An 18,748-nucleotide genomic window follows, 5' to 3' on the forward strand; every position below is an offset into this window, starting at 1 on the left:
CACCGAAACACAGGAGACATTGTGCGATTTCTTTTCTGTTATGCTTCCTTATCATCTTAGGAAACTGAGCTTATAGTGAAAAAACAGCAGCACAGTCCAGAGAAGTGTGTTGCCGCCAGTGTGTTTCATGACTACATCATGACTGCGAGGTTAGTCAAATGGCAAGCCGTCTTCCAGTGTTCAGTGGAGCGATTGCAATCTGTAAAACACATCTCTCCCTTTTTGTTTTGTTTTTGAACAGTGAAAGTGATCTGGAGGAAGTACTGACGTTCTACACACAGAAAAATAAATCAGCCACCGTCTTCCTTGGTACAAAAGTCAGGCGTGTTAAAAAGGCCTTTCATGAAATACATGCCTCCAAAGAGCCAGGCAACTGTGAAACGCCCAAAAGTAAGTCCAATCCATGTTTTTTCATGCTTCTCTTACGCTTTGTCTGGTTTATGTTTAATATTCTATCATTCAAGCACAGTAAACAGGAATTTTGCTGTTTAAAGCTGTAAACCCCCCAAAATAAAGGAAAAAAAGATTGAGTCATCCAGGGTGAAGTGAGGGTCACTTTCAAAGGAGTAGATCTCATTTGGAGAAAACAAATGTGTGTAAGAGCCATGGAATGACTTACTGATGATAAAGGAGCTCTGGCTTCTTTCTTCTTTTGAACAGCTCTGCCTGTGTCCAAAGAGGATTCCAGCTTGTCAGAATCAACGCCCTCCACAGGAAAAGTCAGCACTGACACAGACGGCAAGGTCACCGAAAGTCAACCCTCAGTTTATTTATCTGAAGGCCAGCTGACCGGATTTGGACATGCAAAAATCCATCCACAAGTCCAGGCTTCCCAAGGCTGCTCGGGCTTTCCCGTGACTTCAGACTTCCCCCATATTCATCAACAGAGCTGCTCCATCACCCCTTTGCCGCTGCCTCGTCATCGTCCTCCACCTCTGCCGCTTCCCCCGCAGCCTCCATCCTATGCTCAGTCATTGGCAAAATCTCAATTCTGTCAGACTGAGACACTCGGCGACTCTCCTGCTTACACCCCTCCCCCTGTGTCAACGGGGCAACCGACCCAGGTTCTCTGGAGGATCCCATCTTCCCCATCGCTCACGTCAAGCTCCAGAGCAGCTTCTTCCATCACCAGTGCACTACGCATATATAGCCGGAAGCTCTCTCAACCAACATCTGCAGGCCAAGGTAAACATTTCTGTCGACATGCTTTTTGCCCATGGAGGTACAGTGAGTTTCTTTGTTTGATTGCTACTTGTTGTTTGCTTAGTTATTAATCGGTATAATGTGAAACTTTGTGGAGGAGGGGCGCATGGGACGTGAACGATTTTTAATTTTGATGAAATGGTAGATTGAGGACTTAATGTCCCCTTTTCGCCATAAAAGTCAGCTTTCACTGGGGGCAATCGAACCACCATATCCAACAAACGAAGATGCGATTGAGGCAACAGGAGCTCACCCCCCGGTCTTTTCATCCCTCTTTAAATGCCTGCACATGGTCTGAGTCAGTGTGGTGCAGCAAAAATATACAGCAGAGGGAAAATTGAATTTCCTCTCAAGTTATTACAATGAGTGTTATGAATAAAATAAAAAAGTGTGCTGGGTGTGACAGTTGTCAACCACTGTTGAGCATTACTGCTGCCTGCAGGACTGCAGTGTAAGCATCCTTTAACGTCATCATTTTCAATCAATCAACTGTTCAGTGCTGGCCAGGGTCTGCCCTTTACTGAGTGCTAATTTACTGCTAAGTGTGAAAATATATGAGAGCTACCCTGCCCTCCACAAATTATTTATCACCCCTGTTTAAGACGTTCTATAGCAGAAGATTTAAAAAGCTTCTTAATTAATTCAGTTTTTGTCTAAATAATATAGGACCAAAATACATTAAAAAGATTTGTTTGGGGGGGAGCAGTTTATTTTCTCTGCTTTTTGAGTCATGATGCAAGTGTTCCCACCTGCTCCACAATGGGGAGAAAAAAAAAAGCCCATTCTCAGATTTTTACATCAGCCTTTGTGAACAAAGGAAGTGGCCAACTTGCTAACATGTGCACAGACAGACAATCAAACAAACACAACCTGCTTTTGTTAATGCTTCGACTATACCGAGTGCCTGTTTTTCCTCAATTGTCCCATGTTCACACATTTCTTCTGTCTGTATCGCAGTGTCTAAAACGTACAGTTCCGGTAAGCTGAAGTCAAACTCGGAGGGGGGCCTCAGGGAGTTGAACTCTCTTACTGTCCAGGCCCAGTCCAACCAGCAGGCCTTCATCTCAGCCCTCCAGAAGCTGGCAGACAAGCAGGTTGCTCGCAACAATGCTGGCTCCAGTCACATCAACCTTCTGACACGACACGTGAGTCCACTTGCGCCTTTCGTAACTAAGTGGTCCCACCCGGGGCAAGGCTATGTTCAAATAAGAATGTACAGTATGTTGGGTTAATAAACAGTGTTCATGGAAGGAAGACAAATGTGGCCCTCTTGCAGGGGGTTCTCTCTCTGTGAGGTCTTTTATATTTCTCTTTGGCAATGTTTAATTCTTTCCTGACCCCCTGCTGACCGGCGTCATCTAGTTGCTCACTCTTCCAGCAGACCTGTCGGAGCCGGAGGGTCTGCAGCCGCGAGCGGCGCACCTTCCTCCCTTTCGGTTGCCTGTCGACTGTGGCTTTTTGCGGGGGCGGCTTCTGGTTCGGGGTTTGAAACTGGCTGAGCGGAGCATCACGTCTCCTCTCTGTGTGAGGTCTCATTATCAGATGCACCATGGGGGAGTGATTTCTGTTGATACTCAACAAGCTGCTATTTTCTGGTAATTGATGCTTATAAATAGAGGAATGTGACGAAGCAACGCTTCACATCAGCTTCCTCACTAACTTCTCCCACATTATCCAGGTCGGTTGGTGCGTTAAGCCCATCGGCCTTGCTCACGCCACCTCCGGCTGCTCTTCCTCCTACTGCTTGTCTGCCTGACTGGATGTTTTTTGTCAGAGTTTCTTAGGGTGACACAAGACCACACAGGCTGCGGTTAAGCTGCTTCGACGTTATTCTGTCTATCTGAAAGGTGTTTATTGTATTCCCTTTGCGAAGTGAGTCGAGGACATGGCAGCAATTTGTTTTGCAGAGCAAAACAGACCTGTGTGCTGCAGAGAGTCAGTTTTTTTCAAGAATATGTTCTATGCAGGCCCACTAGTTCAAACATGGCGAGAGGATTAATATGAAATAGCAGTTAAGCATCAAAATCTACCCATTATTAGCCATCTCAGGGGGCGGCCATTTTGGAACTTCTGTCGATGGAAAATGACATCACAGTTCACAGCTCACCTGTTTTCTGAAGCTGAGCTATGATTGGTCATTATCTGAGCCCTGAGGGTGTGTGATGTCATTATCAGTTGACAGAAGTGACAAAATGGCCGCCCCCAGAGAAACGGGTGGATTTTGTAGCTAAACTCACAAACACAATATTAATCAGAATGCTTTGTTTCAACTAGTGGGCCTGCATAGAACATATTGTTGAAAAAAATATTTATATATATTTTTTTAATATTATGTTAGATGGCCAATCCAATGCAATGACTCTTCCATTCGGTCAGACAAAAAGTATACTGTATGTGTCCTTAACCAATTATGTCAGTCAATTACTCATGTAATGAACTTGACATGCAATCCGTCATGTGGGTGCAGAGCGGCCGTAGTGGCAGAGTAATAATAAGCCAGTCCACATAAACGTGAAAGACTTCCAGAGTGGTGTGACACGCTGTTCGTTGTAGTGGAAAAGCTGACATGGTTCCTACAATCCTGTATGGTCACAATGTTTCATCGTTTTGCACCAAAGGAGGCAAGCGAAACAAATAACAACACAGTAAGTAGCGTGTGGTGCCGTTTCTGCTGTTCCAGTAAGAGAGCAGCACTGAGGGGCCGATGGGGTTGTAAATAGATTTGGACGAGCAAGTCATGATAACTGCTTCCTTTACGGAGGGGGTGGGAGTGGTCCACCTGGATTTAGTGCTGAGCAGAGAGTAAGTCGCCCACGTGCTGTGCGTAAAATTTACAATGCATGCAAGACCGCATACGTTGATGCCGTAGGCAAACATGGGCGCTTACTTTAAAAAGAATATTCATATTGCTTTCACCATAGAGAACACCAGAAGCATGGCAAAGGATAGAAGTTCCTAATTTTTGTAAACATGTTAGAAATGACAGAGTACTTTTGAATTATTGGATGTTTTAAACTTTTCTCTGCCTTCTACAGTTGACTAGGCTAAACCTGGCCAGCCGGATGTTGAATGGAGAGAGTCCAAAGATGCTGGTCCCATCTGCTAATATCGAAGGACCCGCTGGCCTCGACCACCCCACAACTGATCCTCTTAGAAACAGGACCCAGTAAGTTACAAAAAAATGCTCTAAAAGCTTTTTGACTAAGTATGGGGATATAGGCAGGGTTGCACATAACATTTTTGGTAAATATGCCATTTTAGTCTGATTGATAGTATTTTTTTTTTCATCAATTTTATATTTTAATTTCCATTTACTAATTATAACAGCATATACCATACAATCTACTGCTTTTTAAGAAGATATTAAATTCATTTGTAACACATTGGAGTAGCATGTTGGTGTGGCTCTTGACAACCCTTTCAATTTCTCACATAGCCCATTCGAATGAATTGCCTTGAAATGCAATTCATGCGACTTGACCATTTTTTGTTGGTCCGGGCGCGACCATCCACCCTTGACCTGGGTACCCTTCCGGCTGCGACCCTCCGGCCATATTCATAAACATTGACGTCGCTGCAGGAGAGACGCTAACGGCAGAAGCTTTTTAAAGATCATTTGCTGGCTAATTTACTATTCGAACCCGCTGTGGACACGCTTCAAATGCGCCAGTAGTATTTACCCAACCGCGTGCTTCCTTGCATTGCGAGCCCCGGGGTTGGTCCAACAATTACAGGGAAGAGTCGTAGAAGAAGAAGTCGTAGTCAAGTTACTTATTGATATTGCACACTTCCCATCCTTCCCGGCCTTCAAAATAAAAGCATTCCAACAAACCACTATACACTGCAGGTTTGCTATGGCGTATTTCCGGAAGTAGTGAACGCCAGAAAAAGTGCATGAACTCCACCTTGAGGTGCTAGTGTCTGAATTTATTCGTGGACACAAATTGTTTTGAAACAAGTCGGGGGGCGTCGCTTCAAAAAGACAACGACAACAATGCATACCGTGCCTGCTACAACCATAAAGGGATGACTAGACGATGCATTTAATTTGATTGCTAAAACGATCTGGAAGGTGGCGGCTAAGGGGGAACGTGGGTGAGTAGCTTGTTTACTTTGAGTGATGGGACTTTGCAGCAGCAGTAACGAGCTGCGTGGCTCATTTGTCTCTGTGTGGGAAACTGTATGTCATCGCAACATGTGAGACAGCAACGTGCGCTCAAGCGTGTTTGTATTTCCTCATTGTCACATCACGTAACCCGCGCCTCCCACCTGCAACTGGGGCATACCATTACAAGAGGGGGCTGAGGGGCAATACCATAATCCCTATAACAGCAGTTGTCGCTCGCGCAGACACGGGAGTAGAAAGAAGCCTAAAAAGAAGCCTTTCACCGAGTAGGCTAAGATGATTTTTGGCCGCCTAGCGAGCACGTCACACGCATGAGGGCCGATTAGTGTGCCGGACTAAAATCAACTTCCGGCCATGCTTAGTCCAGACATTTTTTAAAAATTTGTCACCCCCCCCCACCCCTCTGCCCCAAAAATGGGCATCCGGCCGGGCCGGAGAGTCCGACCGTTCCGGCCCAGGGACGGACTGCCCAGCTCTGCAAAAGTGTTTCATTTGTGCGCTCAACTTTTAAAGATCTTGCATTTTTTTTAAATACACTGCACCGTTGAGAAAAATGATTCAATGGAGCTGCTCCGGTATTAAGTATTGTTCTCTTTCTCCAAATTCCTGTCCTCAGGACATTTTTGTGTGATTTACTTCAGCCAATTGGGGCCTGTTTGAGCCCATGAGTGTATTTGGTCACACTCAATAGCACCTTAAGTCTCTCTCAGTGGTCTTACATAGACTTGTTAAATTGAAAAATGCCAGGGTAATGATGCTGGAGTGGACACCGCCCTCTGGGCAAACTAGTTTCAATTGACACTTAATCCATATGTGTCTTCGTCTCGCTTTAATGCTGCGAGAGGATTACGTAAAGTGGGGGAAGTCAGCAGACTTCCTGCTCTTTATTTTCTTGAATAGTGACGGACAGACAGGAGGTCATCATGTTTCACTGTTCCTGAATGATGAACGCATGATTTCATAATGCTCACTGTCTCATTGACTTTATCCTGAAAAGTAGTTGACCATTCATCACTGCATTTCGAACCTCATCGTGTTGCTCTATCCAGACTGTTTTTCCTGTCCAGCACTTCCTTAGTTTTGGACCTGTGAGGGAATTCCAAGAATGTTTGGCTTTTCCCTTTTAAAATGTTTTATTCACACAAATCATGAATGAGAGTTTCTTTCTTTTTTTTTTTTTTTTGTCACATTGTTTTCCAGTTGTGTTGAATCAACGGACAAGAAAAAACAGTCAATATTTCATTTTGCTGAGTAAAAATAGATTTAAGTATACTGTAGCTAGATTTCAGTTTAGCTAGTTTGCATTTATAAATGTTGTTACCTGTAAGCTGTAATTATTTAGTATGTCAAATATATGAACACTTTGTCATAATATTGAGCCCATATTGTTTACACTTAGTGGTAACATTTAGTGAATGAGAGGTGTTACATTTTGACTTGAAAGTCCTTGAATTTGGCTTCCTTGTCATATACAAAGCAATTCTCAACAGCACTGCAATACAAAAACGTATCCAGAGAACCTTGTGTGTTTTGGGAAGGGTCTATAGTGTTGTGGTGGTCATCACATCTGCTTTACATGTCCTGGGTTTGATCCCCAGTCGAACCAAACTGCTCTAATGGACATGACTCAGGGGGTCAAGTGGCTGCCAGGCAATCAAGGAGATTGTTGTTTTGACTCCTGCCTTCCCTCTTACACCGTTCAAACTATCCCTCAGGGAATATACCGACCCCATTGCCATTTTCTCCACTGTTGGCTGTAAGGGAATAAGTTGCTGTCGTTGTGGAACTCAAGCCGTGACTTTCCCTAAAGAGAAAATATTGGGACACCTGGCCAGGGAAAGTTTTGCTGGATCATTTTGAAGTTTCCTTTTTTTTTTTTCTTCTTCTTTTTTCTTTTTTCTTTTAACATTCATCATTTACGGCACACCACAAGTTGATCTTTTACACAGATATAGTGCTTTTGTGAAAGGTCACTTCCAATGTCCTCAGGTGACACAACAGGTTCAGGCTCAAGTTGCCAGGCTCATAAAGCTCCCTTGTTGTCAAGCCCCCTGAGTCCTCCAGCTCTGAGTAAGTCCTGCTCCGAATAAGCTTTAATAAGATATTAGTACAGATATTAGGATGATTTCGCCTTCCTGCCGCTTAGAATTTCCTGAGTCCCTCCCCCTACGCTTGGCCTGGGGCTTTTGTGCCAAACATACTGAAACCGTTAAGCGCACTGGCTCTTAAGGCAACCACAGGGGTGAATTATGATCTGGTCCAAAGAGCAGTTGTGGGTCTTTGAAGTGCCGCTGCCAGGATCCAGCAGGTATGCTGCATCAGCATTCACAACAGCGGCTGCTTCTTTATAATAAACCGTCAGCTGGCCGGGAAACAACACTGCCTGTCCTACAACACTGCTTGTCCTATTACAACCACTGTAAACTTTAGGATTATTTCCGGCAAGTGTTTCACCTGGCACATACATGTTGACCTCTATTCGGTGCTCTGTGAAATGTTTTTCAGTTTACCTTTTCAAACATTGAGGCAACCACAGCAAACTGTGATACCATAAATTCTGTCCAATATTTCTAACTTAATCTTGAAAAAATGTGTATTTTGTGCATGGAACGATTATGGTTGGCCAGTAAAATGATGGTTATATTAAATCAACAATGGTTTGTAGCCGGTTGTCCCCTTGTGTAATGTTAACACATTTGATCGTCTCTGGTTGTGTTAGCACCCTTGCCACAGAAACAGACATCTAAACAATTGTCTCTTGTGTGCATGCGGTAATTTTACTTCGCCTCAGTGCTTTGTCACACTGTTGTTTGACTTGGTTGAATATTGTCAGGACATTCCAGAGAATTTTATATCAGCCAGTTTGCTGAACTAACAAACCCGACTAATAAAAAGATTCTGTCTGCCATCAAAGAAGTTCAACATTTTCACCAAAAGTTCCACAAAATTGGCTTGATGTCTCTCCGCCTTTGAATTTAAAAGATGTTTTTATTCGCGACTGATTAGAGCCAGATGTTGTAATGGGAGGGCGGGTGGTTTTATGCTATTCAGCATGCCGTGTTACTACATGCATGTAGGGCCACACTTCATGATTGTTGTCAATAATAGTTTGTCTTTTAAATGAGTAAAAGATGCACTTTCTCAAACAACCACCGCCATAGTGAGGGGGCTGGCCCGGCTCAACTTTGGGATGCTGTGGCACAACGTCATCCCACACTGTCCATTTTCCCACATTCACACTAAGTTAGATTGATGCCGCACATGTGCTCAACTGACACTGCCGTATTGTTTGACCAGAAGTCATATCACCATACTATAAAGCATTGTGAGCGCAGCAGGGAGGCAGACAGGAAGTCTTGGATATTTTGCAAGACCTGTTCTTTTCACTCATTTGTTCCCCCGCCCCTCTTTTTTTTTTTTTTTATCCCTCCATCTCAACAATTAAAGCTAAAATTAGTAGTCGACGTGACAAATCCTCAGCCCATAGACTAGTAAAATAGTGGCACTGCAGCTCGCTGTGGTCCAGTGTAATTCATTAAAAAGTAATGACTGCTGTAAACAAAGAACGGGTTCTTGTTTTGTCTGCCTGCCTCTGACCTTGACATGTTCACAGACAAGCTTTTGTTTCCAGGAGTGAAAAAAATGAATTGACCTTTACACACTACTTGTTGTAAACTAGGTCCCATTATGTGATCTGAGAAATGCATTGGGGGCAGGGGTGTTTTGTTTTCTTTTGGCCAAACAAGGGCCGGACTATATTTCACTTAAGCAACACAAGATAGCTATCACACATTGTTATTCAAAAATTAATTGAACAACTGTACTTGAATTTGTTTTCTAGAGATACTGTGGCTATTGTGAAAGTGTGTACGGTAGTGCAGCCAGTGGAAAAATGAATTTGGGGGAATTCTCAAGAACATTTTTTTTTTCCTCAATAAGACCCCTTTGGGATCTAATTTCCTCAACTGGGCTAGTTTCATTCTCTATTTTTGTTCAATCTCTCCTCACTGCTCCCGATAGTACTCTTTAGGGCATTATTTTTAGCAGGGGCCAGCCCAATGTAGTCCAGCACACCATACACACAGGCGGCTTGTCTGTGATGGATTAGGCTTTTCAAAAGCGTTTATTGTGATAATATAGAAACAGAATCACAATGCAGGCGCACCATGAGGACAGTCTATTCTGGGGACCTAGAGCTTGATTTAGATTCCAGTTCCTGAATCAGTGTCGTGGTATAGTCTGCTTTCCATGCGGAATGTCTTGGGTTCAATCCCCAATGGAATTAAAAATCTTTCAATGGCTTGTGTGAGGGGGGCCTAGATTGAAGACTTTTGACTTAAGACCGCCCCTACATGGTTCAACTTTTGGTATCCTTCAGGAAGACAACAAACCTCCAGTAGCTCCTGATGTTGTTCCATTATTGTGAATTTCCCCACTGTTGTACTGTAAAGCAGTAGCGTATATTTTTTAATCCCACTTGTTGTCATTTGAACATTGCTGGTTGGTCAAAGACAGCCTCACTCTACAGACGAAAGTAGTGTGCCACCTAGCTATTTTACCTTTAAGAAACCAAAGCGCTAGAAAAAGGGCCTTTCTAAATGTTTTCCTACAAGTTGGGATCATACAAATCTCCAAAATCTATAAATCAATAATTACCTATTTTGTAGTAAGTAGTCTTTCTATTTCTAGTTTAAAATATCACATTTAATGTTTTTTTTTTTTTTTTTTACTTTACAGGACTTTGCCTTCAATGGAACACATTATTCCATTGCCTCCCTTCTGTTCACTCGATAAAAACACCGGGCATTAACGGTTAAATACAGAGGCCAAAAAGACAGTGATGTAGTGTTAAGTGCCATGTCCTTCTTTTTTGTTGATTTCATCATGCATCCACATATCATGGTCTAGCGGGTGCCTCAGATGAGGTAAGATGAAATTTCCTTAAATTAGTTCCATTGCTCCTGGAATCTTCGGGTCATAAGGGAGCAATTGATTCAATATAAGTATGTCTGAGGATGAGGCCGGTCTCCTTTATTCTCCAACAGTGGTTTAAAAAAAAAACGGCTTAGTTTTAATAACAGATAATCCAGTTACAAACTCGTGGTGCTGGTCAAATGGTTTTCTTTCCAGGTTGTGGCTTTGTGATGTGAATGGAACGTGAATTTCTGGGAGTACTGAAGCAAAGTTTTTGGTTTGCTCTACAGCTGCTGCAAGATTTGCCCTCGACTTTGACTCTGATTTGCACACTTAAATCCAATGTCTCGGCCAGCTTGATATGAGCTGCTTGAGCAGCATCTAGATATATAATGCAAATTTAACATGCTTAAATAGCGCGATAGAATCTTGTTATGCCTCACACCTATATTTTATTTATTTATTTACTTTTAATGTAAGTACAATTTATAATGCAAACACCATTTTGTGATAGCTTAATCTGAAGTTATATGAAATAGTGATGCTGAAATTAGGTCTGAAATGGACTATTTCATCAGGATGACCATTGCAGCGCTAGACTGCAAAAAAAGGTGGACCAGGTCTGCTAAAAAATGTTTGCCATAATTTAGATACTTTATTCACTGTTCCAGACCAGTACTATCCAAAATGATGGAGTTTTATCGTTCGTAATTTATTGTAGTTTGGGCATGGAAGTAAGGGTTAGGCTGTACTATTTTCATGCAGCACTCATAAATTAATGAATAACAGCGGAAAAGTCGATGGTTCTCTACTAACTACTTCCCTTCTCTCTGAAACTTTTCCTATCTTAAGTCACGGGCGGATGAATGATGGAGAGGTTTCCAGTGACAGACAGAGTCGCAGCGACTTCAGCACGATGACGTTGGCGAATCATGATCGGAACTGTCATCCTGTGAGAGGAAACCATCAGCATCAGTTTGCTGCCCAGCAAATGCAACAGCAAAGAATTCAGCGATTCTTGGACCAGAGCCATTGTGGACATCAGGTACATACATTAAAGACACTTTTGGTCACTCAGAGTTCATTGTAGTAACCCCCTTGCTATTTGCAGTGGATGCAAACCGAGTCCTGCTGTGAATAGCGAAAAACTGTGTAATTGATGTCCTCTCACCCAATTTAAAAAGAATAATTGCTTATATTAATAGTTTAATGATCCCAAACAGTTTGATATAATTTCAAACTCATAACATTTCTCTGAAATACAAATGCCTGATAGACCATTTTATTTTGAAAAAAGATTCTCCATAACATCCAATAACAACCCAGGCTAAACTTAGAGTATGTTTTGCTTGACATACAAAGCTTGTTTCTCAGTTGCGATGTATCACGCCAATATACTGTCCTAAACCCCAATTATTGTACACCTTACCTATTTAGACAGGACTTTGGCGGCATTTTGTGGCATCTTAAGAGTGTTGCCGAAAGAACACCCAAAAAAATGCCAATAGGCGAACACAGAGCCTTTGGTGTACAATATTTTAGATGATTTTTTATTCCCAGGTTGGGATAGTGGGTGTCAGCATTTTAACTGTCAGTTATTGATGCTCCTTTTAATGGTGAAGTCTAAATCAATTGAGATTAGGATTGAATAAACTTGAAGAAGAAAATTCAAATGCTCAGCGCGGATGAAATCCCAGTGACTTGTCCGTGAACTGCTGAGTTATGACTCCCTCATGTTTAAAAAAAACATTACCTTACCTAAGCGCTGTGCTGTCCAAGAAGCGCCCACATGAAGGGGAAGCTTTCATGTTAGCATTTCCAAAGCTATTCAGAGAATCTCCCTCCAAACCACTTGGTCTTTCAGTGGGAACATCCCGCCTCATAGAAGCTCATTCCTGGAGAGCCAAACGTGCCTCCTCACTCAAAATTTCATTGTTTGGCTGTGTTTCGCAGCCAGCCTTGTGTTTGAAGTGATCAAGGAATGCGACCTGTGAGTGAATGAGGTGTTATTTTTAAGAGCGTGAACATGGAAAGTGAAGTGTCACCATTAAAACATTGAAGTCATTTTCTCAGATTTGCTTGCCTGACTTTGGCTAGTCTGAGGATGAGACATTTAACGTATTGGGGAAAAACACGTAGTCCTCACCGCCATGTTTCTGCACAGTGGCTCTGAAAGATGATCCCAAGGAGGAGCGTATTTATTCATTTTCCAGTGGATTTTGTGGAGTCAACACAAGGATGGAGAGAAGTGGAGACAGGAGGGTGCCATGGGACAGCTTACAGTGTGGAATGACTGGAAGCAAGCACTTTTTTCCAAGCTGTTTTCAGTAATGCCGTTTCTCCCACCTCATTGTTTTTTCATCTTCATAGCTGAGCCTTAATTCATGCAATTGAGGTGACATTTGTCTTGGCTTGCTCCAGCAGCTCCATGCAGGGCACTTTAATGTGATCACACTCTGGTCCTTGATCATATTCCATTTTTCTTTGTTGAACGCCCCGTCATGCTCCAAGCAAAATGGCCTGAGGACTATCCCACGAAATCATTCCAATGGCTCTGTGCTCTATGAATGAAGTGCCGGAGCCATCCGGTCGCTCAAAACCCTCATATTCTGCGCTCCTCGAAAGGGGGACTGTAGTTCCGAGAGTTTCATCACCATATTTGATGACCCTCCCTCAAATCTTTGCTGTCGTTTCCTGTTCATTCCACCCACCTGCGTCTCCCTGACAGTCTGTCTTGACAACTTCTTCACTGCCTGTTAAATCTATTCTTCTTTTTTTAGGCTGTCCAGGAATATTGTGCAAGACAATCCCATCAGCTACATGACTTCATTCTATTTTTTTCCTGTGTGTTTTTTTTTCTTCAAATTTGGCTTTTGGCTACCCAAGCACACCTTCCTGGCTCTGCCATTGGAAGCGTGAGTGTCCATATTTGTAGGGTTTCCGGGAGGGAGAAATAGTCAAGGGGGCTGTTACAACTCTCCACTCCACGTTTCACTTATTGGGTGCAGACTGTGCGGCTCCTCCGTGGGCTTGGCCTGAGGCCACCTGGCAGCCAAACAAAGGTGCCCTTCCTGGCCTTGCTCAAGTTGAAATGCAGCCACAGGCCATGCAACCTGGAAACTCAGATTCTCATTTATCAGCACAGAAATTACATCAGATATTTTCAATCCCATTTGCGGTCCTTTGAACATCTTACTGTACTGTGAAGCTGGAAGACCATCAGCATCTTAGATAACCATATGAAGCTGCAGCGAAAATAGCACAGACATGAGATTGGGCAGGGATTTATGCAACACTTTTATCAGCACTGTTAGGATGGATTGAAGAACAGCCCTAAAATATTATGTCAGAAATAACTTTTTTCCTCTTCCACCCAAGTCTTTGAAGTACTCCTTTTAAGCAAACAGATAATGGGAAGAACCACTTTTTAGTGCAGCCAATTGCAATAAAAAAAAAAAAGGTAATCTTGTTCTTTTTCCATGTGGCATGTCATTTTGAACTGTAACATCAGCGGCATCATTCATGATAATGATAATGAGTAAAAAAAAAAAATCACTCCACCCTGTAGTTCCTCCTTGGTTGACTCCCAGAACATCTAGTGTAGGTTTTCCCTGCACTAGATGCACCCCATACGCTGGGTAGGACACTTTCTTGGAAATAGCTGTGAGTAAATCTGAATTTGTCTTTCAGGGTCTCTAGCTTTGTATTAATGTAACCCAAGAGTTTAAGTGTATGCTGTAGGTTAGCTGGGACACTTCCTTCCTACGCAGTATAATTGGTATACAAAATGGAGGGCAAGTGTCTAATTTAAACTTCTTGTCCCATAGGATCAACATTCAGATGAAACAAGCGCTCCCCACGCTAAGGTTCCCACAAAGTCTTCCAGCTTTCCTGGACCACCCCATCGTAGTCACATCGGGACCCGCGATAGTCCCGTCCTCTCCCCAAAGCCACCCAGCGAGGCCCGAGAGGGCCCAATCAGGAAACCAGCAGCAGCACGTGTCGTCAAGTAAGCGCTACTACTACTGATTCTTAATGTTGCTTCTGGCCTGAGAATGTATGGCGTCGTGGAGTTCAAGAGGACAAGGCCAATTCTAATGAGAGTTCCAACATGTGCGCTGTGCTGCTCCACGTCTTTTGGCTGCAGGGTGGATCTGCCTCTTCAGTAAACAACCTTCACACGGGCCCGATTTCTGCCTGAACCATAAACACAACGTGGTTCAGTGGAAGGGCCCGGGCTCGGAGCGCCATTTAAATCCTGTTTGGTTTGGAGATAAGCTGAAGAGCACAGAAGGGAAAATTAAAGGAAAAGAGTGAAACGGTGCTTAACGGCTAGTTCCCCCACTCTCTTTATGACTTTATTACTACAGAATGTGGCCAAATTACACAAGTAAGACAAACCCCTGTGATCAGAGACTGCTATTATTGTAATGCTTTCTGCAGGTGCGAGGGCCGGATCGCGCTCGCAAAATCTGTCCGCGAGGTTTCAGCCGTGCTCCCTGTATAGTATATTTCACCATGTTTACATACAGTGTGGATGTTATCCGGCTTGCTGAAGGCCTGACAGGAGAGTGTTAATATTGTGGAGTCTAGCCCGGACGGAAGTGCTCTTGTTTGCTGACGTTTTTCATTCATTCATCTTACGGGGAGCTGCACAAAGCTCTCTGAGGGCTGGCAAGCGAATAGTTAAACGGACAGAGGTTGCAGCCCCGGGGGTTGTAGTGCAGCCGCTTAGGTGCCGTGTTTGCTCCTGGGTGTGTGTGTGTGTGTGTGTGAGTGCGTGTGTGTGTGCGTGCGTGTGTCTCTTCCTGGCAGTTGCCGTGTTTACCCACTGCATGTGGAATTTCAGAGCAACCTTCCCCTCCCCATAGCCGACCCCTCCACACCCCGCACCCCCTCCCCCGACACTCTCCTCCGTCCTGCATTTTTGTGGTCGACCAGTGTGACAGGGGAGAGTGTGGGAAAAACGGAAGCTTCAGGACCAAAAAGCACTGATGGAAACAATGAAATGAAAGAAGAAAGAGAATGGAAACGAGTGACAGAAAATTCAACTCTGTCCAGGGGAAAGGAGATAATTGTTTGCAGAGAACTGTGGGATAATAAGTTGCTTCCCTTCTAGCGCTCGTTTTAGGGGCAACCCTATCCTCCTGTTATCTGATATTCATCCCAGTGTATGCCTAAGCCTGTCTGACTTACAATAGAATCACTGTGCTTGGTTTATTCATACAGTTCAAGGTTATCCACCTTCCTCTCACCGGCTGTTGAACTGCACACCGCACCATACAGTACAAACGTGCCACTGATCAGTGTGACACTGGCTCGTTTCATCTGTTTATCAGAGGAATGTTTCAGTTGTGGGATTGTTTCACAAAGGTCTAGTCATTTGTGGTGATAGGCAATATAAATGTAGAGCAAGTCCTAAGAACGCCATCCATAATAACAGTGTATAATTGTTTGACACGGAATAGGATAAGAGGTATAGAAAATGGATCGATGCCTAAAGACAAGGAAAGCCTTTTGGTTCTTGTTGCGAAATGTTAACACAACCTGTCGAGCAGCTGAGAAAATCCACTCCCTTTCCTTTTAATACTATGTTTTAATTCAGAAGGATTCCGCACCAAATTTGGCTCTTTTCCTGTTTACCGACTCATTTAACACAGCCCATTGATGCAGGAAACTAGATAGGCTTGAAATAATTGCCCTCTCTGCCGGGCTGCAGACAAATCTAACTTTATTCCATTGCGTCAAGATGTCGCAACTCATCTGCTCCTTGGACTTCTCAAGCATCGACCCTGTGAGTCATGTTTCTAACTCCCATGATTTGTAAGGCTCAATTTTTACGCCGGATGCCCGCGCTGATGCAATACGCCCATTTATCCTGGCAGTCGGACCGGCACTGGAGATATCCAGTGGCTGGATGTTGGGGCAGTCAGCCCAACCCAAGTCAGCAACATTTACCACCACGTGATCGATGCCCCCGCTTGAATATGGAGTGACAATTAACCATCAAAAACCCATCCCCCCAAAGTGCAGCCCGGACATTGGAAAGGATTCGGGATCACTTTTGTACTGCCGACGTTGTGCCTCAGCCCACATGTGGCACGCGCATGTGCGGCAAACGTGCCTCAAGTTGGTATCACATGGGTTAGCAACGTTCTCCGTCCTATCAACATACCACAGCTGCCAACCCGAGGCGCTGCGAGGTCTTAACGGCGGGATGACTTCAGTGAAGGCTTTGAAAGCAGCAATTTGTAACACAAATAAATGGGCCTGTTTGGTATTTTGTTTGCACGCTTTGGCGAGTCCCAGCTGTAGCTACGGAAACCGCTGGCTGTCGTGTGGCATTACTAATAGGGTGACAATTACAGGAGTGCCATTAATGTCAGCCTCGCTGCCGCTTTCACTCCCTATTAATCAGCCACAACGGTAGTTATTTGCACTGGATACTATATACACGCTGGAGCTGCCAGAAGCTTGTTTATGGTTAATCTCAATCCCCTTTGGTCAGTCGGAATAACATTACAACAGGCAAGTTACCTGTGTGCACAACAAGGTGTACACAGTGTCACACTCTTCAAGTTGAAGCCACATGCAGCGTTTATGGCTGCCCGGCTCTCAAAGTGACAGAATGAGAGACTGTTGACAAAGAAAGTGATGTGAAAACCCTGAGGTCAAGTTTTTTTTTTTTTCCCCCCCCTCCCTCTCCATATGAAAGGAGTTGCTTCCTGTCAAAGTATGCCACTCTTAAAGTGGGCCAATTCTATTTGTGGTTGTGTAACGGTATGAAAGAACAACTGTGCAGCCCCTTACAAGGAGGCAGTGTGTACCCTCATTACCTGGTTAATGCTCTTCTGGCAGGCGGCCGCTATGGGGTGAGAGTTTAATACCAGCTAAGCTTTATTTATTGTCCCCCTCCACCCCAAACAAAAAATACTTAACAGACCGAATGTATACAGTTACAGACATGCCTGCTCCTGCTCCACGCCTCGCCAGATTTTACGATGATTTACCGCTGTTTGATTTTTGTGAGGAAAAAAAAAAAAAAGCCCTTGTAATGTGTCATGTCTGCAATCTGCAGGCATCTCGGTGATTTCATGTAAATATACCATGTAAAAGCCCACATATTCACTATTCACACTGTAAGACGGACGTCTGTGTGCGTACGGTATTTGCCACTAAATCTGTACCCTTATACCGCCTTATACTGCAGCCTTGGCCATTAATTCAAAGGTAACTCCATTTGGCATTGATTCATACCGTCACTTGATTAAATGTGACACAATTTTAGTCCCATTCCACTTACCTTGTTTCCAGATTTGCATACCGAGATAATCAGAATATAAAAATCATTACCCCAACTGACATGATGTGCCTGTGCCTGGTATTAGAAGTAATATTGGAAAATACATTGCCATGCTATCCAGTCACGGGAAAAAAAACTTTTACGGTATGTAAAAGTCCAATTCAAAGTCAGCTGTTCCTAATAGTTTGTCTCTACTGGCTGCTGTAACCAAAATAGTAAACACAGCTCTCATTATGATGCAGTACAGTCCTACACAACTGCAAACTACCTATCAATCTATCCATTTTATAGACTGCTTATCCTGTTGGCGAGGGAACTACCGCACTTGTCAAACTCGAACCGCATTAAAAACGCATTCTTAATTAATACCTCACTGACAGCATTAATCAAAACTGAGCGTTATCTTTTCTAAAGGCAATATATTTGATCAAGCGCTTGAATTAGATATCGTTATATCGTGCGGCAAATCGGCCATTATACTGTGCTGTGACCACTTGGGGCCAAACCACATGCTGAGGAGAATTAAATGAGTGCAACGTTACATGGCGTCACAGAAACACATCACTTCATATGCGTATACGTCGTCATCAGGAATGGAATTTGTATGTCAAATGCAAATAGAACAACTACTTTACATTTGCTGACTGACTCACCAGGCATCACTTAAAGAGTCGCAAATGCGTTCCAAATGCAACATACACTTTGAAGTATTGGGCTTCTCACTCAAATCCTTCTTATTTTGTGTCCGCCCTCGATATAGGCAGACGCCCACTCAGATGTCGGCCTATGGAAGCGTGACCAGCGGGCAGCATTTGGTCTACGAGGCCATCTGTGCTAAGACAGGTGGGTCTTGTGCTGCGGTTCTGCACGTGCGTTGAAAGTTCTGGTGCCAGTGTGAATGATCGGAGCCAGGGCACGGAGGGCCGATAAGCACGGCAGGATATTTTTACCCCTGCGTTGCTCTCCCGGTGCTGTGTAAAGGGAGTCAGAAAGATTCGAATAAGTTAGCAGAGGTGATGTCATCGCTGAAGGATGAATAAAAGAGGCTGAACAATGATGGCATCTTGAAACAGAGAGGACATTCCCATCTGTTGGACAATTCTCCCCAGTTCCACTTACTCCCCGTTTGCCAAAATCTTGTTCACTTGCACCGAGAGAATCAAAAATCCAGCTCTGGGTTTATTGCGGCTAATGTGCTGCAC

General features: G+C 43.7%; 1 protein-coding gene across 1 annotated transcript in view; it reads left to right on the forward strand.

Annotated features, from left to right (window-relative positions):
* ttll5 (tubulin tyrosine ligase-like family, member 5) overlaps positions 1-18,748 on the forward strand; it is a 53,535-nt gene that overhangs the window by 26,056 nt on the left and 8,731 nt on the right. Inside the window, exons 23-30 of the mRNA XM_086048779.1 lie at positions 61-149; positions 242-390; positions 661-1,185; positions 2,161-2,348; positions 4,239-4,369; positions 11,096-11,288; positions 14,071-14,252; positions 18,307-18,389. Coding sequence (XP_085904905.1) covers positions 61-149; positions 242-390; positions 661-1,185; positions 2,161-2,348; positions 4,239-4,369; positions 11,096-11,288; positions 14,071-14,252; positions 18,307-18,389 — 1,540 coding nt within the window. The remainder of the gene's footprint in view (positions 1-60; positions 150-241; positions 391-660; positions 1,186-2,160; positions 2,349-4,238; positions 4,370-11,095; positions 11,289-14,070; positions 14,253-18,306; positions 18,390-18,748) is intronic.

This window comes from Filicampus tigris, chromosome 13, assembly GCF_054856515.1.
Source record: "Filicampus tigris isolate MCC_2025a chromosome 13, RoL_Ftig_1.0, whole genome shotgun sequence".
NCBI classification, from domain to species: Eukaryota; Metazoa; Chordata; class Actinopteri; order Syngnathiformes; family Syngnathidae; genus Filicampus; species Filicampus tigris.